The sequence below is a fragment of the Rana temporaria genome, chromosome 13 (genome assembly GCF_905171775.1).
Source record: "Rana temporaria chromosome 13, aRanTem1.1, whole genome shotgun sequence".
In the NCBI taxonomy this organism is placed as follows: domain Eukaryota; kingdom Metazoa; phylum Chordata; class Amphibia; order Anura; family Ranidae; genus Rana; species Rana temporaria.
The window spans coordinates 97,362,594-97,385,214 of NC_053501.1; the positions used below are offsets into that span (position 1 = coordinate 97,362,594).

Below are 22,621 nucleotides of genomic sequence, written 5' to 3' on the forward strand. Positions count from 1 at the left end.
TGAATTTGGGCAAGTTGACACATTTGCCGTGCAAGGCACATGTGATGAATCTGATTGTACAATGCTTTGTGCATAAGTACCCAGACTTACAGGACATCTTCAAGCAGGCCAGGAAGGTGTGTGGCCATTTCAGGCGTTCCTACACGGCCATGGCGCACTTTTCAGATATCCAGCGGCAAAACAACATGCCAGTGAGGCGATTGATTTGCGACAGCCCGACACGTTGGAATTCAACACTCCAAATGTTTGACCGCCTGCTCCAACAAGAAAAAGCCATCAATGAGTATTTGTATGACCGGGGTGCTAGGACAGCCTCTGCACAGCTGGGAATTTTTTTGCCACGTTACTGGACGCTCATGCGCAATGCCTGTAGGCTCATGCGTCCTTTTGAGGAGGTGACAAACCTAGTCAGTCGCACTGAAGGCAGCATCAGCGACATCATCCCATTTGTTTTCTTCCTGGAACGTGCCCTGCGAAGAGTGCTGGATCAGACCGTAGATGAGCGAGAGGAAGAGGAAGAGTTGTGGTCACCATCACCACCAGAAACAGCCTTATCAGCATCACTTGCTGGACCTGCAGAAACGCTGGAAGAGGAGTGTGAGGAAGAGGAGTCAAAGGAGGAATGTGGCTTTGAGGAGGAGGAAGACCAACCACAACAGGCATCCCAGGGTGCTCGTTGTCACCTATCTGGTACCCGTGGTGTTGTACGTGGCTGGGAGGAAGAACAGACCTTCAGTGAGTTCAGTGAGGACGAGGAACGGGACATTTCTTCTTTTTTGGCAATTAAACCATCATTGCCGTGTCCTGGGTGTATAGGAATTGTTTTGTCCACCAGTCTCCCTTTTCTTTCCTCCCTATTGGGAAGTGTTGGAAAATTGTTGAGACTATTTTTTTTTATTGTAGCCCCCTTCTTTTTCTCTGCCCCTTCTTTCCTCTCTTATTTCTTATCCCTCCCCCCCTCTTTTCTTCTCCCTCCCCGCCCCTAGCAGCCCCCTTTAGGGGTGGTTTAATTTTTGAGGAAAAATTACCTCTATCAATAAAATTATTAATTCAATTCCCTTAAATATATGGCCAATCCAGTGGAGGGTCCCCTGTTGGTATGGGGGACCTTCGTCTTTTGACCTTCATTTTAAACCCCAACTTATAATATAGGCGCCTGTTGTTTGTGCAGACATTTGGAAGCACAGATGCATCAGTATTGATGCGGACACGGGTGCCGCTGTCATACCGCGCTAGGTCGTGTATGACGAAGTGTGGTTCTGGGTCATATGACCGCGCCTTCTGTGCGGACACTAGGAGGCATCGATGATGCGGAGGCGAGCGCCGTGGTCGCGCCGCATTTGGTTGAATGCGACGTGTTGGGGTCATGTGACGCATGGCGCAGTGATGCAATTGCAATGCGCGATTTTTCGTGTGTGACGCGTCCTATGCTGCAGGGAAGGAGACGCAATGGCGGCTCCTTCCCTTTCATCACGCCTGCTATCCCACCATCTAATTATATAGGATTTATACACATATTATTTTGCCGCCATTTGAGCTGCTGAGGGGGAGGATCTTTAGCTAAGGGGCCAATTACTTCCACCCAGGTGAGTATTTAAGGACGTCAGGGGGGGGGGGGGGGGTTTGCAGCATCCTCATTTATCCCATCTCCTGAAGGAGTGGGAGTATATATATGGCATTTGTCTTGTTTATGTATTTTTGCTTTTTTGGACCCCCTTTTGGAATTGTGGTTTATTCAAACTCTCAGCAAATGGGGCTTGTCCTTTAGGATTGGTGAGTGTATCCTTTGTCCTTGTCTCCTTCTTTTTTTATTTTGTTCCTTATTTTTATAAGTGACAAATTACTGATACATTGTTTGTTTATTTATATATATATATATATATATATATATATATATATATATATATATATATATATATATATATATATATATATATATATATATATATATATATATATATATACTTGGCCATTCTAGCTGGGATTGCCTGTGTTGTTGCTGACCAAAAAGTGGAATATATCACTTCTTGTCCACCCCCTATGGTTTGGAGCTTTGAGAGGTGAAGGATCTCCTCCGGGCACTCGATGTGTCATCCGGTCTGACCACGGCGGTTTCTTTGGGGCACCCACGGCTCTTGGGGGAATCTAGGCACTCCTTATCTAGGAGAGGGTGAGTTCATGGTGGAGGTTTTTTCTTCCCTCTTGGGTCAATGAACCTGTCACTGCTCTTTCCCTCTCATGCCCAAATGTGTCTGCATTATATGTGCCCTTGTGTCTATACCTGATCATGTAATTTACTTTGTTTTTCTATTTTCATGTTTTAGAAGAGTTATACTGTACAATTTTCCCTGAAGAAGGATGTAATTTTAAAAAACATTTGAAACTCGTTGGAAAGAATCATCTCTGCCCTTAGCCTTGTCCTGGGGCATGGGTGACTTACAGTACTTTTCTAGAACAATGTTTTTATATTGTATTTTGATATTGTGATATTTAGTATGTCAATCATTTTGTAATACATTTTAGTATTTTTTATGACCTTAGTTGTCACTTACCATTTTTGTTACCCCGAAAATCCCAACTACTATTCAATTTTTTTTCAAGGAACGGGACATGAGTAGCTCGGCATCCAACCTTGTGCAAATGGGGTCGTTTATGCTGTCGTGCCTGTTGAGGGACCCTTGTATAAAAAGGCTGAAGGAGAACGACCTGTACTGGGTGGCCACGCTACTAGACCCCCAGTATAAGCAGAAAGTGCCTGAAATGTTACCAAATTACCGGAAGTCAGAAAGGATGCAGCAGTTCCAAAATAAATTAAAAAGTATGCTTTACACAGCGTATAAGGGTGATGTCACAGCACAACAGGAATCTAACAGTGGAAGAGGTGAAAGTAATCCTCCTCCTAACATGACCACGCAGGCAAGGACAGGACGCTTTACAGATGTGTTGTTGATGGAGGACATGCAGAGCTTTTTCAGCCCTACGCGTCGCCACAGCCCTTCGGGGTCCACCCTCAGAGAATGACTTGAACGACAGGTAGCAGACTACCTCGCCTTAACTGCAGATATCGACACTCTGAGGAGCGATAAACCCCTTGACTACTGGGTGTGCAGGCTTGACCTGTGGCCTGAGCTATCCCAATTTGCGATAGAACTTCTGGCCTGCCCCGCTTCAAGTGTCCTTTCAGAAAGGACCTATAGTGCAGCAGGAGGTATTGTCACTGAGAGGAAAAGTTGCCTAGGTCAAAAAAGTCTAAAATACCTCACCTTTATTAAGATGAATGAGGCATGGATCCCGAAGGGACTGACAGTGGGCGATACATTTGACTAAAGGCCTGATGAGATGAGGTGCCTTGGGCTACAAATGTTCCACACGCTGCTGTATTTTATCTCTGCATGCCGGATGACTTGCGTGACTTATCCGCCACCAACTAGGGTTCAAACCTCAATGTTTTAGTGCACTTTCTGCCTGGAAACATCAATTTTTCTGGCCGCTGCTACAGCAGCAGCTGCAACAATACCTACTTTTTCAGGCATGTGTACATGCCTAATTTTTCTGGCCACTGGTGCTGCACTGTGGCTGCAAAAACAAAACCAAAAAATAAGGCACATACATGTGTCAATTCCCCTTCGTGATCGTTACCTTGTTGTGGTGAAGGGGCTTGCGTATCACAATGAAGCGACCACCTCTGAGTGTGTTGGCAATGTTGGCACACTTCAGATGATAAGGTCGTTGCTTCATTGTGATCAGACCAAAAGCGATCGGCTGGATAATTTTGCATAGAAAAAACATTAATTTTTTTTGTGATCATCTAAGGAGATCATTAAAGCCTACTAGGCCAACTATGGTCCCACACTGCAGAATCATTGTTTTCTGGGTCACTTAGCTGTCACTGAACTACCTCAGCACGACCATAGGCTTTGAAAAACCCCCATCACCTGCAAACAGTTTAACGCACTGCAAACACCTGCAAACAGTCCATTTGCACAACCGCAAACTCCCCATTTACACAAGGTTGGATACCAAGCTAGCCATATCCCGTTCCGGATGGAGCGGAGATCACCGTCGCAGGATCTTCTCATCGCTGGAGATCACCCGCAGCCGTCGCAGGATCAGGACAACGTTGGAGCAGGAAGCCGGGAACGAGTGGATTATCACCGCTGGAGTTTTTTCCTTTTTTTTTTTTTTTATTAATTACGGACTTTATTCTACGGGGGGTGTGTGTGTTTTTTTTTACAAGACTTTACACTTGCTTCGTGAAATGGTAGGGGTACAGTGTACCCCATTACCATTTCACACAGGGGGGGGGGGTCAGGATCTGGGGGTCCCCTTTGTTAAAGGGGTCTTCCAGATTCTGATAAGCCTCTGTAGGTGGTGCTGCGTTGCTAATCACTGTACAGAGGGAATAGAGGATGAGAGGGACTTTGTTCCTCTGAGCCTCCTTAGGTGTCACCAAGAGAGCAGTGCTCTAATTGGGCACTGCAACACTAGTTGACCTCTGTGGCAATCTTTGGTGAGGACAATGCTAAAAAATTTCACTTCCCCTCTACAGTTGGCATGTATTTACAAAATGGAAAGGCAAGGTAAAGGATCCATGTTGGCTAGGGACAGAGCATCTAGTCCTAGAGAAAGGTTCCTGAGGAGGAGGGACAAAATAGGAACACCTTCACTGGCTTTGCTAGCTCTGGACTTTAGAGCTGGTGATAAGGATCGGCCATTGGTCTGCTCAGTGCAGCTTATACCGCACCCTGCCAAACAGCCAAGCCTCTTCAACCCGAAGCTGTTCTGGTAATGTAAACCTCATCAAGGTGACACTGGGACTGTTCTGCTGAGCAAATAACATGGTTAAGAGTTTTTATACTTTTGACGCCTCTGTCAGTGAGATGCTGTTACCAATTTGCTTGAGACTGTTAACTACTTGCCGACCTGCTGCCATCATTATACATGTGGCAGGTCGGCACGATCTCACGAACCATCGTTGCTGTATGCCGGTTCCTTTAAGCGGGATATCGGGCACGATTGCGCTGCCCCAGGCACGCACATGTACCTGCTGCACTGCAGGGGTGCAGATGCTCGTGACTGGTGGTCAGAATGACAGGGACTTGTGTGTGTGTGTAAACACACATATCCCAATTATGTGAGGAGAGAGAGATTGTGAGTTCCTACGGGCTGGGAACCACGATCTCCTATAGTCAGTCCCATTCCCCACAGTTAGAACACACAGATAAAACCAGTTAAAGTCAAAATACCAATCAAATGAGAAAACAATTATGCATTGTTATTTTGTATTTTTAAATGTAATTGCAAACAATAGCATGATCCAATGTACATTTAATCATTATATATATGTTTACAAATGTGTGAACTTTTCTATACGTGTTCCATCAAATTCCCATTGTGTCCTGTAGTGATGTCAGCTTCCTTCCAGAACCGGTAGATTTTCTCTTTGTGCCATCTGTTGCTCTTCTACTGGACTGTAATGAAAGAGAAGTAAATGTCAGTAAATATTAAAACCATATTTAAATATTACCTAGACTTTATTCTTTCATACTTTCTCATTAATCTATAACGTAAAAAAAACATAATATAAATACATTTACATGGATTTGTATGCACAGTATCAATGGTGTATACTCAAAAAGAATCTGCCCATACATTAAAAGATTATTATTTGAACATTGTTGGTTGCTTGTTGGTCTTTATTTTGATACGCTGAATTTCATTAACAGATTTCAATTTCACTAGAGGTCATGTGAATATCATGTCTGCTTAAAGGATGACTATAGTGGATTTTGTATATTTTTTGTATTTTATCTTCTTTTTTATTGTTTTTTTAATTGTAGGAAATCTTTATTTTACATATAAACATTCAATATACTGTATGCTGTTTTTAATTTTCAGTGCTTGCTGGGTCATCTAATAGGAAAGTCTAGCATCAGTTCTGTACTTCATAGTTGTAATTGAAGATGATTCAGCTTTGTGTCTAACCGGAGATTCTGCTATTAAATCTTTTCTTACACCACAGTAGTGTTAAATTGTTTTATGCAATATGTTTTTTTCACTAAGATGGCTGCTTTTGCTTTACAGAAAAATATGTGACCTTTATTATCTTATGATGTCCATTGCTGATATTATATATACGCAGATAGAACTGAGCTACTTACAGAAGGTGTAAGAGACTTGGAAGCCCTTTGCCTGGGTAGACTTGTCACTGTGGAATACGAGAACCATAGAGTTGCCTTTGGAGTAATACACAGGGATGGTGCGATCCCCACAGAATGGACCCATTTGTGTACCATCCATGGAGAGTGTTAGATAGTCATACATACACATAATGGAAGACTCTAAATGGAAGTCACTTATGGTCAGAGCAATCTGAAAAAGAAATACAATTATCATTAACATGACAGTGTTGTGTTCATACAACAAACAAATATTTTTTTTAGCATGAAAGTGAGTGAATATTTTGTTTCTTACAATTCATTGATGTTACAGTCTACCTTAAATAATATTTGACATTAAAGCCATATTAAACCCAAGAGCAAACATTTATTATATTGCAGTTTACCAATTCTTACATGTGATGGCTGCTTTTGTTTTCTTTTGTAGGCTTTCTTCTATGTTCATTTAGTAAACCAGCCAGCATATCTGTTGTTTTGCAAAAGCACAAGCTATCCAGCAGAATGTATCAGTTTACATGGATAAGCCAAATCATTCAACACTGGCAGGGGTGCTTAAAATGACCATTTTTTTTTATTCATGTAAAACCTTTATCCCAAAAGGAGGAAAAAAAAGGCTGTAACTGATTATAAAAGGTGAGCTGGAATTTATATTCAACTTGTAGGGCCCCGTACACACGACCAAACTTGTATGCTGAAACTGGTCCGCGGGCCAGTTTCAGCATACATGTTCGGTCATGTGTAGGCGCGAGCGGGCAGAATTCCAGCAAACATTTGCCCGCCGGGTCTTTTCCCAGCGGGCAAATATTCCTGGACTTGTTTTAAAACCGTCCGCTGGAATCCTGCCCGCTCGGACATGTATGGTCGTCAGTACAGACCTACCGTACATGTCCGAGCGCCCGCCGTCCCTCGCATGCGTTGAATGACTTTGACGCATGCGTGGAAGCATTTAAAAGGCAGGCCCGCCCACGTCGCCACGGCGACGGCGCGGACACGCCCCCCGCGTATTGTTTACGCGCGGACTTCTGTACGATGGTTAGTACAGCCATCGTACAGAAGTCCCCGAGCAGACAAGTACGGTGAAAACGGTCCGACGGACCGGTTTCATCATACATGTTTGCCCGTGTGTACCCGGCCTTAGTGTATTTAAATCTTCTAATACATTTAAGGCCCCCCCCCCAAACTGACAATGCTAATGATTGCTGCGCCTCTTGTTCTCATTCATCCAGAGTAGAGTCTCACTAATACAGGAGGCGTGTTACTGGTCAGATCACCAGGTGAAAACAGGGAAACGCCAAAGAAAACGGATGCAACCACCACATCTAATGATTGCTAATGTGAAAATATTTGATTTTTGTTTTTAAGAGTTTTATGTCACTTTAGGGGTGATACTGCACATAAAAGACAGTGCTTATGAATCTTGTTGGAAAAAGGAAGTCCTTTCTATTCCTGCGGTGTAATGGTCACCAATCTACAATTTCCAGACAAGGAAGGAAACATCCAGAGCTGGGATATCTTCTGTGCTCCTCCTACATTACTGGCTGATATCTTTGTCATTCACCGTTCTACAATAGACTCAAGAAACTGATCAGCCCCCTCCCTTCCTCTCCCCTGTGCTCCTCTGAGGCCACATACACATTTTTTTTAATGTCATTTAAAATGATCATGTGTCTGTGGGCTCCAGAGCATTTTTCATGACGTAAAAAAAATGGGCATTAAAAATTTAGAACATGCTCTATTTTTTCAGGCTTTAACGACGTGAAAAAAACACGCATGCTCAGAAGCAAATTATGAGACGGGAGCGCTCGTTCGGGTAAAACTAGCATCCGTTATGGAGATAGCACATTAGTCACGCTGTAACACACTGAAAAGCACGAATCGTCTCTCACCAAACTTTTAATAACACAAAATCAGCAAAAGCAGCCCCAAGGGTGGCGCCATCCGAATGGAACTTCCCCTTTATAGTGCCGTCGTACGTCGCCACGCTTTGCTAGAGCATTTTTTTTCACGATTGTGTGTGTAGGCAAGGCAGGCTTGACAAGAATCGGGTTTAAAAAATAATCTTTTTCTACACCATTAAAAATGGTCGTGTGTATGGGACATTACCCTCAATCAGGATGGCAGAAATGAGTCCAGTGCTGCAAAGTCAAGTAAATCTTTATAAACAGCTTACAAATGGCACACCACCAGTTCTCAGCCAGCTTCACAAATTACCACCAACACTTCCTGTCATCACTGGGAAAAGATCCAGAACGTCTTGGTGGTAGATAGTCTTAGAGCAATATACATTAAATTTGCCATCAGCCATGTATTGTAATGCCCTAAACAATACATTCAGTTTCCATTCAATCAGGTAGGCCCTGGTGAACACTGGTAAATTCAAAGGGGGTTGTACATTCAGATTGTAATGTGTCTGTACAACATAACATTTTATTTATGTGACAATTTTAGAGAATGAGGAAGTCCAATAATTAGGGAGAATTATGAAGGCATCTTGTTTTACCTTATTTCCAACAGGAGCTGTGATGGTGAAGTTACAATCCATGTTTGGACTGTAGTTCCCTGGGTATCCTGGAGATGTGAAGCTGCCTTGAGAGTTAAAGAAGGATCCTCCACACTTCACTGTAAGAATATCGATATAATCAATATAGTAAGGAGATTTATAATAGTATATGACATCATTTTATGTTTATGTGTATACTGTATATCAGTGGTCTCAAAGTACCGGCCCGTGGGCCATTTGCGGCCCGCGGACCAGTTATAAATGGCCCCCAGGCAGGATGGAAGTGAGGGGAGCAAAAAAAAAAAAAAATTTTTTTTTTTTTTTTTTTTTTTTTTTTTTTGAGCTGGCCCCATCTGGTGGTGAGCCGTTGGTATTACAAGTTATTACCACCAGATGTGAGCTGGCGCCATCTGGTGGTGGCCGTTGGTATTACAAGTTAAGCATTACAAGTTAAACAGCAATTCTAATGTCATTTTACACTATTTTCACTGCCATCTTCTTCCCTCTAATTAGAACCCCCAAACATTATATATATTTTTTATCCTAACACCCTAGAGAATAAAATAGCAATCGTTGCAATACTTTCTGTTTCGCCGTATTTGCGCAGCGGTCTTACAAGCGCACTTTTTTTGGAAAAAAGTACACTTTTTTTAATTAAAAAATAAGACAACAGTAAAGTTATCCCCATTTTTTTAAATATTATGAAAGATAATGTTACGCCGAGTCAATTCATACCCAACATGTCACGCTTCAAAATTGTGTCCGCTTGTGGAATGCCGACAAACTTTTTTACCCTGTAAAATCTTCATAGGCGACGTTTTAAAAAATCTACAGGTTGCATGTTTTAAGTTACAGAGGAGCTAGAATTATTGCTCTCACTCTACCAATCGCGGCGATACCTCACATGTGTGGTTTGAACACCGTTTACATATGCGGGCGCTGCTCACGTATGTGTTCGCTTCTGCGCGCAAGCTCGTCGGGACAGGGTGCGTTTTCTGGCTGCTAACTTTTTTAGCTGGCTCGGAGATTCCAAGCAAATTTGTCAAACCCTGACTTACACCAGTGCTGGTGGTAATAATGCGCTCGCTGACACCAGTGCTGGGGGGTTAATAATGTGTTCGCTGACACCAGTACTGTTGTTTTTGAAGTTTGAAAGTTTGCATGCGGCCCCCCATGGCATATGAAAACTTGTCTTGTGGCCCTCAGGTAATTTGAGTTTGAGACCCCTGCTGTATATACATAGTTCATCCTCCCTTTTCGAAGTTCCAAGTTCCTCTTAGGCTAGGACCCCACTCTCCAACCCTCAATGAAGAGCTCAGATGTAGAGATGGCCTACACAGGCACCAAATGCTGCTTCAGGGCAGGAATGGGAGAGAGTCACACGTTCTGCCTTACCCAGAAGAGTTTCACAGAGCACTAGTTAGAAAACAGGAGTGTCCTATGAAAATAAATAACTGTAGTGGAGGTGGGTGGGCTACCATACAAACCTAATATTTTGTCCTAAATGGTATAAGTACAGATGCTGTAAAATCTATCCATATTGTTCCCCCCACTGCACTGCTTGGGTTACAAGCATCTTTAGTCTAGAAGGTGATACATAAGTTGAAATGCTTATCTTATTTATCCCTCCCACAGGCTTCCTCCATGCTGTACTACTGGTCCCTGAAGCTGCTTCTTTTTGCCATTCTCCTGGCTTTAGACTCTCAGATGTCATCAAATACAACACAGGGTCAGCAGTTATGCATTGTACATGAACTTGTTGAGGGCTCGCCCACATACTGGGACATTGGAGAGCATAGATGACCACCGGCTGCCAGGGTAATTTTTTTAACTTTGCCAATCTGCCCTAAGCAAAGCAAGCATTTAACCAATGCAGTGCTGGGGAAACGAAAGTCTGGTCACTGCACTCCACACTGGAGAATTTTGGATGATATTGTCAACCGCAAAGAAGTCCATAGGAATTTAACAACTTCTTAGTTTCGCAGAAGGGCAGACAGCAGTGATATACCACAAGAAAGAAGAATTTATACAGTATCTGATCCAAAATAAGCCATAGAGGTAATTGTTATCACTCTTAAAGTTGACCAACATACACATTGAACAATCTAACTGGAAAATGTAATTGTATATACTAAGAAACTGCATGGATTACCTCAAAGGTTGCAAACAGAGGTTATATGGCATCAAACTGTTGTGCCAATAGTTCCTCCTTGGGAGGGATCTCCTCTGTATCTATGATTTTTCAGTATCTTTCTTTACCAATAAAATAAATCAGCATACCTGAGCTATATGAAGCTTGGAAGCCGACCCCAGCAACAGCCCCGTCACTGACAAACTGGACCAGCATCTGACTTGTGGAAGCGATGATTGGAGGGATGGTTTGACTTCCGCATATTTTATCCAACAACACAGGAGAGTTCTTAGAGGGACCGTCATAGATCCTCATGTAGTCTGAGTCACAGTTAGGAGTGGATTGGATATTAAAGGTACTGAACTTCAATGAAGCCTAAAAAGTGACACAAGGAAAATGTATTATCTACAGTAAACCCCAAACTTCCCATACTTGTAACTGCAAACTGGGTTAATATGTAATTCCAATATGATGCAATCAATTGCTATATTAATGCTTGAACAGTCCTTCAGAGAAAAAAAAAACACAAGAATATGTAGGATTCTAATTTCTGTTAAAAGATCTTGCAGCTATAGACATTTCTATCTACGATATTTCTTGAAACATGTGTGTATTTTCCATTGATTTTCCAGTTAACAGAACTCTTCTGCTCCCTCTGATTATTTGTTGCTTGTGGTTTGTTTAGGGAAACCAATAAGCTTAAACAAGACACATTTGGGGGGGGGAAGAATTTTTTAACAGAAGTCTTTCGTTTTTTGCTATATTGAGTTAAGTCAAAGAAACCTGAGACTGTGGATATTGCAATACTGTTACTATTGGTAACATACTTGTAAGAACCAGAGCCACAAATTAATCCAAAACCCCCTTTGTTCCTGCTAAACCCCCATTCCTACAATGACCTCACCATCAGATGTGGGGTAAAAGAAATCTGGCACATTTGCTTCCAGCAATGAAGTGGGCCATAATGAAGGGAAGTATTATTCCAACATATGGAGCAATTGGTGGTTGAAGCAGAGTATGAGGTTTAGAGGCATTTACATCTTAAACGACCTTCTCTATACCCCCGTCTCTGCCATAAAGTCAAACCACCGCAATGGCTCCACTTCAATGTACAAAGGTACAAAAGTGTGATGTTCAGGTAGGGAGTATTTGGACCTATTGCGTGGCTCTATACTAGTAGTCAAGTCTCTATTTTTATGAATGTAAAATGTAGGTGGTGTACAAAACAATCTTCAGATGGCAGTTCATTTTCACAGCTAGGTTGCTAGACATTTAGGGTCACATTTTGCATCTCTACATTTCTGTCTCCTCACCTTCCCTGATGGAACTCTGATCAACCAAACGCAGTCACCATTATTAGGATAAGCAGAGGGATAGTTGTCAGAAGTCAAAATTCCTGTCTTATTATTAAGCAAAGTCGCACAGACACCTGAGAAGGGAGAAATAGACATATAAATTATATTTAGTTATTGGAGGATTAGACTGATAATAATAATATTAATAATATATTGGTGGGAAACAGGGGAAGGGGTATTGACCTTCTATTAGATTAAAACTGCTGGAATTTTGAACTTAAAATCAAATGAACCTTGAGTTTAACCCCTTTTCATCGAAGATAAAAGATCCTTATTGCCTCAATGCCGTGTCACATCTTGTGTATTATACTTTGTTTGTTCAGGGCAAATTGAGCCTTCATTTCATGGTAAAAACTACATTTCCTGATATTTAACTTTTTTTCAATGAAAACTGGCCAAATTGTAAGCAATATCATTTTTTTTTTAATCTAGCTATATCGTTCTTAAATGACAATAAATAAATAACCCAAATTGAATTTGAGATGCATAGGGATACCACATATGTGTACATTATTTATTGTGTACACCCATAGTAGGGGCCAGACACAAAAGTGCACATTTTGGGCTAGATTCACATAGATCAGCAGATCTTTAGATCTGCGTGATCTATTTGATTTAAGATACGCTGCCGCAAGTTTGAGAGGCAAGTGGGTAATTCACAAACCACTTACCTCCATTCTTGCGGCGGCGGATCGTAAATCCCCCGGCGGAATTCAAATTCCGCGGCTAGGGGGAGTGTACTATTTAAATCAGGCGCGTCCCTGCGCCGATTTAAATGAGCATGCGCAGTCCGTGAATTTTCCCGGCGTGCATTGCTCCCACTGACGTCGCTAGGACGTCAGTGGTTTCGACGCTTACGTAAACGACGTCCATCCGTATTCCAGAACGACTTACGCAAACGATGTAAAAAAATTCAAAATCGATGCGGGAACGACGGCTATACTTAACATTGGCTGCGCCTCGTAGAAGCAGGGGTAAGTATACGCCGGGAAAGCCGCTACGGAAACGTCGTAACAACACTGCGTCGGGTCCGCGTACTTTCGTGAATTGGCGTATCTCGCTGATTTACATATTTCTCATCGTAAATCAGCGGGAACGCCCCCTGCGCCATTTTTAAATTGCAGATAAGATCCGACGGTGTAACACAGTTACACCTGTCGGATCTTAGTCATATCTATGCGTAACTGATTCTATGAATCAGGCGCATAAATACGACCAGTGTAAGACACAGATACGACGGCGTATCAGGAGATACACCGTCGTATCTCTCTCTCTCTGAATCTGGCCCTTTGTGGGTTTTTTTTTTGTCAAAATTTTTCAAAACTGTAAAAATTCACTTAAAATGCAATCATAAAAAAGTATAATTTCTAATGTTTTTAACCCATGAAATTGGAATGTACAGAAACTTACTGCATTGATAAAGTCGGTTAATTTTAGTGACATCCAAGACGCTCAGTCCAATTGTCTGCCCAATAGGCACATTGGGGTCAGGCTTGGGGACGATTGTGGGTTTGTTTGAAGTGTTGGTGAATGCATAGCTGGAAAATGTTGAATAGAGAAAAAATCGACATATTACCATTAAAATATTCTATAGTTTATCGGTAATTCACCAGCTAACACAAAAGCCATGACTTACGCATCATAATGCATCACTGAACCGTAATCATATGGACTGCCCAGGTTATTGGTGTCCGCTTTAGCAAAATTACCCAATTTTCCTGTAACAACAAAAAAGCAGTGGTAATGTCTCTTCTTTGAAAACTTGACTGAATTTGCTTTGTGTAAATGTCTGCAGTACCTTTAGGGATATACTGGAAATTGATGTCAACATAATTGTCACGATCACTTCTTACATGCTCATGGTAGAAGCCCAGGGCATGTTCTAGTTCATGTTGTATAATCCCCCTGTAGATGCAGCCTCCACCCAATGAAACTGTCTGGCTTCCACCAGTTCTTCCAAGATATGAGTAACAGCTAGAAATTGTAGATATACAGTTCAAAGGAGTTATGCTTTAATACCATGTGGGAGCCTAAGACAATAGTTTTAATAGAAACAATGATTGAATCTGAACTACAGAAAGAAAGCAATCAATATCTGTTTGTGCTGGTTTTATTTTCATTGTAAAATTTTAAGTGGAATCCATTGAGTCTGTTGACACTAAGCCCCACTCCCTCTAGGTCACTTCCATTTTTCTACTATATACTGAATGTTAGCAGCGCCGGGATAAATATCTTATGTCCCTGTGCTATTTCTGCTAGGTACACCAAAAAAATTAGACAACCAAGAAGCACCTTGTTGTTGGCTTGTGACTGTCACATGTATTTTCATTTTTTTTGGAGGAAATTCAAAAGAGAATCCATCATGCACAAATAGGTGCCGTAAAGTCTAAGGTGTTTATGTTTTAGATGCTCCCTACTGTGAAAAACTATGATAAACAATAGACAACCTTACCCATCACCAGGAGTGATGTTGATGTAATCATCTTCTGTTGTAAGAGGCACAAACCTCACACAAGTCAATGTCTCAAACTCGGCCATGGCGAGCACAATACTGTTTAGGTCACTGGTACCTGGAAACAAAAACAGAAGGTTGGGTTTCTACAAATAACAAATAGCAATGAATATTTAAATGTAAGAGAAAAAAATAGGGAACTCACTGTAGCGGGAATCTATGGTGTAGGGAACAGGAACACTACCACTATCACTTTTAGGCCAAAGGCAAGAAGGACAGTTCATGGCACTGCGCTCATTTCGTACCAGCACATCTCCTCCATACATGGGTGTTTTGCTATCTGAAAATACAGAAAATGGTTACAGTTAATACACTAAAATTCATTATATTTAAGCTGCCCATACACAGTGAACTGGCTGAAGTTTACTATGTGGGTGGCTCTGTCAGTCCCTTCTCACCTGACATTCTCTGATTGAAAAATGGACGGGTCCAAAGAGAACATTTTAGAACCAACAACGGTTGCATCTAATCAGATGCAATACAGTATAGTGTTGGGGTATAAAACAGAATAGAATAGGCACAGTGAAAATCTGTGCATCTGGAGGAACCTGTTAGATATTTTCATGCAGTCCAAAGGCCCAGCTTTACTCAGTTCCGTGACACAGCACAGCCCTGTTTGGCAGGGAAGGAGACCTGATTTTGCTATACTACAGTGAAGTAACACTTACAAGTCTGATAATCTCATGTCTCTGTCACTCTGCTCTCTCCTCCTATTACAATGGAGCATTTACTACAATACAGCTAACATACTCCTTGTGCTTCTTCTTCCACCTCTAGTCTGATCTCTACAATGAAGGTACTTACATCACTTGTATTTAAAAGAGTACAATTAAGATGTAGTAAGGAATACAGAGCTGCATTCATTGATGATTTTTTTTTATCTACCTGGAGTTCAGCTTTAAGTGTGGATTTAGAAATATAAATAGCAACAGAAAAATATACAGTTTTACCATAGATATTGATGCCGATTCTCTACTAAATTCACATTCAAAGTGCAATTTCTAAAGTTTGAAAGAAAACCGTCTATTTGTCTTTAATTAATTAATCTCTTTATCTCACAAGCTTCACTGCAATGGTAGACGTGAATAGGAATAACCCATCAGTCTTTTTTAGAAATGGAATAGTGAAGTTAAAAACGTATTCAGCAATGACAACGAGATTGTAATCTAAAACAATAGTGCCATATTTCTCCTTGCACACTATTGGCTAGTCCATCAGTGCATTATTTTAAGGATCTTGAAACTCATAACTTTATGCATTATAATTGGTTATTGTCTGTTCCCTTGCCTGGATTTAGCACCATCATAATGCAGTAAAGAATCCTGTGGATTAGAATAATTACCTTTATTAGCTTTCAAAATCTTGCTGAAGATCCCTTGTGGCACTTCGGAGTCTTCACTCTTTGGGGCTGTGTATACAAAATACACATTAGGCACATCTACTGAAATAATCGCATCTAAAAATTCAAGTGACTTAATTTTGTGTATATATCGAACCCGTTTTTATCAATTTAATTATTAATTCATGTGAATATAGGGTAGCTCTACAAAGCTGTCCCTGATCTGTGAAACTTCTGGTTAGGAAATTATTTAAGACTTTAAAACATACTCTGTTGCCAGGGTCCTAAAATACATGCAGACGGATATTTGTGCATTTAACATATTTTAGGAATGTCATTAAATGTAAAAAATCTCCCTTGTGAAAATAGCCAAAGGCTTGAAACTGCTGCCTGGATGTGATGTCATCAGCCCCAGCAGACTCAGAGCTTTCGCTCAAGTGACACTTTATAGTATTCCTCTTCACTCCTCCCCAGCAGATAAATCAAAGTTCATGTGGGGAGGTGAGGGGAGGGGCGGAGATGCTGGGCCAGCACAGACGGTAATTGGAGGGCTAAGAGAAACAATGAGGGAGGGGGCCGTGTTAGATTTTAAATGTATTAATATTTTTATGTATTAAATGTATCTAAAGCATTTGGGTTAAACATGGTAGCTTTTAAGGACAAGGTCAATATAGGATGACAGAACAGCTGTTATAGCATAGGCCACATCTATTCTTGAAAGTCCTACGTCAAGAAGGTGGGAAGAGATGTTACTTAAATATACACAAATGGGTCTATACATTTGTGACAGAAGCTTGCCACCATCCTTGGAGCTAATCTATATATGAATTATCCTAAGTTTGGCTTTTAAATCAGTATATAAGAACACATGGGTAGTATAGTGAGTTAGGATCTCCAGGGTCACCCAGCCCGACGGAAGCCTCAGGGTCATCGGACTCTGCAGGAGAGATGGGGGGAGGGGGGACCCTCTCCCAAGAAAGATCAAATCATCTTAACTAGGGTTGTCCCGATACCGATACCAGTATCGGTATCGGGACCGATACCGAGTATTTGCGGGAGTACTTGTACCTGCGCAAATACCCCCGATACCTAAATAGAATACTTCCCCCCCGCCGCTGCCGCTGCATCGCGCTGCCGCATCGAAAGCCACCGCATCGCACCGAAGCATTTGAAAGCCGCCGCATGGGTTAAACGGCGTGCGGGAACATCACAGCTTTCATTTGAATAGCTGTAGTGTTCCCGTGCGTATAGACACTCCCCCTTGCTCGGGATTGGATGGGTGATTGTGATCTGTCCAATCCAGAGCAAGGGGGAGTGTCTATACGCACGGGCAAAACAGCTATTCAAATGAATGCTGTGATTTTCTCCATGCGGCGGTGGCGGCTTTCGGCGGCAAAGGTATGGGGGAAATGGCTGGAGGGACATGGCTGCATATGTGAGGGACATGGCTAGAGGGACATGGCTGCATATGTGAGGGACATGGCTAGAGGGACATGGCTGTATATGTGAGGGACATGGCTAGAGGGACATGGCTGCATATGTGAGGGACATGGCTGCATATGTGAGGGACATGGCTGCATATGTGAGGGACATGGCTAGAGGGACATGGCTGCATATGTGAGGGACATGGCTAGAGGGGCATGGCTGCATATGTGAGGGACATGGCTAGAGGGACATGGCTGCATATGTGAGGGACATGGCTAGAGGGACATGGCTGCATATGTGAGGGACATGGCTAGAGGGACATTGCTGCATATGTGAGGGACATGGCTAGAGGGACATGGCTGCATATGTGAGGGACATGGCTAGAGGGACATGGCTGCATATGTGAGGGACATGGCTAGAGGGACATGGCTGCATATGTGAGGGACATGGCTAGAGGGACATTGCTGCATATGTGAGGGACATGGCTAGAGGCACATTGCTGCATATGTGAGGGACATGGCTAGAGGGACATGGCTACATATGTGAGGGACATGGCTAGAGGGACATGGCTGCATATGTGGGGGACATGGCTGCATTTGGGGACACATTTAAAAAAAGTATCGGTATTCGGTATCGGCGACTACTTGAAAAAAAGTATCGGTACTTGTACTCGGTCCTAAAAAAGTGGTATCGGGACAACCCTAATCTTAACATCTATTTCCTCCTTCTGTAACTTTCTGTGATGCTTACCTGCCATGATGTCTGTAACAACGTAACAACGTAAGCATTAAACTGTCTTGCTGTCATATCGTTGGAAGAATAAAACATTGTATAATGAAGTAAACCTATGTCTGAATATTTTGGAACCAAGAACACGCCTGGAGAAGGGAGAGGTTTTGACACATCGCATGACACGTGTTAGAGGCATATGTCCACTCTGTGTCTTCTGTGTATCTCTGTTCTATCTCTGTCATCTCTCATCCTCCCCCTGCCCCCCGGCATCTTACAGGCCGTGCTAGGGAAGTGACTCTCAGAGTAGTCAACATTTTGTTGCAAGTTCAAAGCCACATTGCAGGTGAATAATAAATCATTTATGCAAAAGAAAATACTGCAAACAAGTGTTTAAAATAATTTATTTTTCTAAAGTTTTATCTGCAATGTTTTAAATTGGTGAACGGGTCTCTTTAAAGTAAGGCATGTTTACCATAAGAGCTATACAAATGTGGAATGGTCTTTCTTAGAGGCTTGTTCTAGATGGAGAAGGAAAATAATTTTATAGATTATCTGGCCAGGCTAATTAGGGCCAATGGAGGAGTGCGAACAATTTTTGATTTAGGAATTAGGATTTAGGATTAAGAATGTTATTAAAAAAAGTCTAAATGAACTGGGGGGAAAAGCAGAACAAACAAAAACAGATGATAGAGAACAGAAAGAAAGCAAAAATTATTCCTTAAATAAGAATGTTAACAAGCTTACCATCTTTGTTCACTCCAAGTAGATTGTACTGAAAAGTAAATGTTTTGTATCAATATCTTATTTCAAATGAAATACAATAATAAGAGATAACAAGTCTTGACCCCAACTCTTCTACACCCGGCAGAGCCCTCCTCAGCCCTACTGGGAATCTCTTAAAAATGTCCTTTCTTAGACAGATGTTACCACAACAGTCATTATTGAAAGATTTTACTGTATTCCCTGTTCCGTTCACAATTATAACACTTTCCCTCACTTTCTGTCTTAGTGGCAATGGCCTGTACAAAAGTCAAATCTCCCTACAGTGGATCCAAACAGTAATAAGAAAGGGTTAAACTATAAGAGGATTCCTAACCCCCCACCACTTTATCCAAATCTAAGGGGAAAGAATTTTGGCTAGAGTTACACTTCACTACTAACTAATATTGGTAACTTATTGGATGTTTTACTTTCTTTGACCTGTCCAATGTACTGTTAATGTCAGCTCATCATCTCACCTGTATTTGTGCAGATAGAGGTAGACTGGTCACCAGCCCCGTCACACAGCCCAGAAGCAGGAGGAAGACTTTTTCATTCATCTTGTTCAGAATTCTCCTTCACTGTAATGTGAAATATCTTCTCTCTGAAGCTTGGTGTGACACTCATCTTCTCTATCACCTTTTATACAGGTACCAGAGAAGATCTGACCAATCATGAGACAGGAAACCAAATTTCAAGAATGACCTAAGTGGACGTGTATGGGAATTAGAAATGTATAATTATTTCATGTGTGACACTATGGTCATTATTATCTTATTATTGTCTTGGTGTTCCGCTGCCCAGCTTGTAACTGATTGTCATGGTCTCCTGATTATAGTCTATAATTACATAAAAAGTTCTTGTGTAAGTAATATCATCATCAACTAATTTTTCCAGCTAAAATCTAAATAAATTGGGACTGGCAATGTAATTTTTTATTTATTTTTGTATTCAAGGTTTTACCTATGAGATAATTATCACTACAGTGCCATGAGCAATGATGTTTTGTAAAATGCAAAAACCCATATAGCCGGATTCAGGTACAGTTACGACGGCGTATCAGTAGATACGCCGTCGTAACTCCGAATCCGCGCCGTCGTAACATTAATCGGATGCTCAAACTGACATACACTTAAATGTTGCTTAGATACGACCTCCTACGTCATTGTATCTTAGCTGCCTATTTACGCTGGCCGCTAGGGGCGTGTACGCTGATTTACGCCTAGAATATGTAAATCAGCGAGATACGCCTATTCACGAACGTACGCCCGGCTGTCACAGTAAAGATACGCCGTTTACGTAAGGCGTTTTCAGGGCGTAAAGATAAACCAACAAAAAGATGGCGCAGCCAATGTTAAGTATGGACGTCGGGACCGCGTTGAATTTTTCACGTTTTACATTGTTTGCTTAAGTCGTCCGTGAATGGGGCTGGACGTAAGTTACGTTCATGTCGAAATCAATGAGTCTTTGCGGCGTAATTTGGAGCATGCGCACTGGGATACGTCCATGGACGGCGCATGCGCAGTTAGTAAAAAACGTCATTTACGTGGGGTCACAGTGAATTTACATACAACACGCCCACATCTTACACATTTGAATTAGGCGGGCTTACGCCAGCCCAGTTACACTACGCCGCCGTAAGTTAGAGCACAACTTCTTTGTGAATACAGAAACTGCTGCTCTGACTTACGGCGCCGTAGTGTATCTGAGATACGCTACGCCCGCCTAAATCTATCTGAATCTAGCTAATAGTATACTAACAGAGATAAATAAATTTCAAATGAAAAGATAAATTATTTCATGTATTAAATTAAAATTTGATTGCTTAAAGTGATATTAAAATCAATTTTTTTTCATAAAAAATAAATAAACATAGTTACATAGTAGGTCAGGTTGAAAAGAAGACACAAGTCTATTAAGTCCAACCTATTTGTGTGATCATATGTCAGTATTACATTGTATATCCCTTTAAGTTGCAGTCATTCAGGTGCTTATCTAATAGTTTTTTGAAACTATCGATGCCCCCTGCAGAAACCCACCGCCTGTGGAAGGGAATTCCACATCCTTGCCACTTTTACAGTAAAGAACCCTTTAAGGTTTAAGGTTAAACCACTTTTCTTCTAATGTTATTGAGTGTCCACGTGTCTTATTAAACTCCCTTCTGCAAAAAGGTTTTATCCCTATTTTGGGGTCACCAGTACAGTATTTGTAAATTGAAATCATATTCCCTCTCAAGCGTCTCTTCTCCAGAGAGAATATGTTCAGTGCTTGTAACCTTTCTTCCTAACTAATATCCTCCAGACCCTTTATAGGTTTTGTTGCCCTTTTTTGTACTCACTCCATTTCCAGTACATCCTTCCAGAGGACTGGTGCCCAGAACTGTTCACCATACTCCAGTTGAGGCCCGACCAGAGTCTTGTAGAATGTGACAATTATTGCTTTAATCAAGTTAATCCCCTTTTTAATGCATGCCAATTATCTGTTTGTTAGTTTCCATCCTAGATTCCCCCAGAGTTTCACCCCCTAGTGGGTAGCTTTCATATTCATATTTTTGCCACCCAAATGCATTATTTTAAATTTTTCTACATTAAACCTCATTTGCCATGTAGTTGCCCACCCCATTAATCTGCTCAGATCTTTTTGCAAGGTTCCCACATCCTGCGGAGAAGTTATTGCCCTGCTTAACCTAGTGTTGTTCCGCAAATACAGAGATCCTCCAGGTTGTTTATGAACAAACTAAAAAGGATTGGTCCCAGCACAGACCCCATTTCCCAATTTATCACCACCCTCTGAACTTTCCCTTTTACCCATTTTTCAATCCATTTACTCACTCTATGGTCCATTACTTTGTAGAGTAAACATTTATGGGGAACTGTGTCAAATGCTTTTGCAAAATCCAGATACACTACATCTACGGGCCTTCCTTTACCTAGATGGCAGCTCACCTCCTCATACAAGGTTAACAGATTGGTTTAGCAAGAATGATTCTTCATGAATCCATGCTGATTACTGCTAATGATACCGTTTTCATTACTAAAATCTTGTATATAGTACCTTATCATCCCCTCCAAGAACTTGCATACTATTGATGTCAGGCTAACTTGTCTGTAATTCCCAGTGATTTATTTTGACCCTTTTTTAAATATTGGTACTACATTGTCTTTTCTCCAATCAGCTGGTACCATTCCAGTCAGTAGACTGTCAGACATGTTATACTTACCTGCTCTGTGCAGTGGTTTTGCATAGAGGAGCCCAAATCATCCTAAAGTAATGCCGCGTACACACCATCACTTTATGTGATGAAAAAAAATGACGTTTTTAAAAACGTCACTTTAATTGACTGTGTGTATGGGAAAACGTCGTTTTATGTCTTGTAAAAAACGACCAAAAAAAATTGAAGCATGCTTCAATTTTATGTGTCGTTTTTCAAAAGTGCACTTTTTACTTCACAGAAATTGACCGTGTGTAGCAAAAAACGTCGTTTTCTAAGACGTTTTTTCATCCACGCATGCCCAGAAACAAGCTTCAATGGAAAAACGTGGTGGAACGTAACCTCACTTTGCAAGATCATTGTGAGAAAACGATGGTGTGTAGGCAACTTCGTCTTTGAAAATTGAAGTTTCAAAAACGTCGTTTTTTACTTCACAGAAAGTGTCGTTTTTTTTCATCACATAAAGTGATGGTGTGTA

The 22,621-nt window shown here is 41.4% G+C and overlaps 2 protein-coding genes across 2 annotated transcripts in view; both read right to left on the minus strand.

Moving 5' to 3' along the window:
• The window catches only part of LOC120920577 (embryonic protein UVS.2-like), a 74,988-nt gene extending 60,259 nt beyond the window's left edge, over positions 1 to 14,729 (minus strand). Inside the window, exons 1-8 of the mRNA XM_040332728.1 lie at positions 14,618 to 14,729; positions 13,964 to 14,139; positions 13,802 to 13,883; positions 13,576 to 13,703; positions 12,124 to 12,239; positions 10,960 to 11,185; positions 8,680 to 8,798; positions 6,162 to 6,372 (exon numbers count right to left, since the gene is read on the minus strand). Coding sequence (XP_040188662.1) covers positions 6,162 to 6,372; positions 8,680 to 8,798; positions 10,960 to 11,185; positions 12,124 to 12,239; positions 13,576 to 13,703; positions 13,802 to 13,883; positions 13,964 to 14,139; positions 14,618 to 14,703 — 1,144 coding nt within the window. The 5' untranslated portion in view covers positions 14,704 to 14,729. The remainder of the gene's footprint in view (positions 1 to 6,161; positions 6,373 to 8,679; positions 8,799 to 10,959; positions 11,186 to 12,123; positions 12,240 to 13,575; positions 13,704 to 13,801; positions 13,884 to 13,963; positions 14,140 to 14,617) is intronic.
• LOC120920087 (astacin-like metalloendopeptidase) lies at positions 14,726 to 19,566 on the minus strand. The gene is made up of 5 exons (XM_040332000.1): positions 19,412 to 19,566; positions 18,918 to 18,945; positions 16,020 to 16,085; positions 14,819 to 14,957; positions 14,726 to 14,735 (listed from the first exon to the last, which is right to left on the minus strand). Exons 1-5 carry the CDS (start codon positions 19,490 to 19,492, stop codon positions 14,726 to 14,728), a joined length of 324 nt encoding a protein of 107 aa, XP_040187934.1. The 5' UTR covers positions 19,493 to 19,566.
• Positions 19,567 to 22,621: the final 3,055 nt, after the last annotated feature.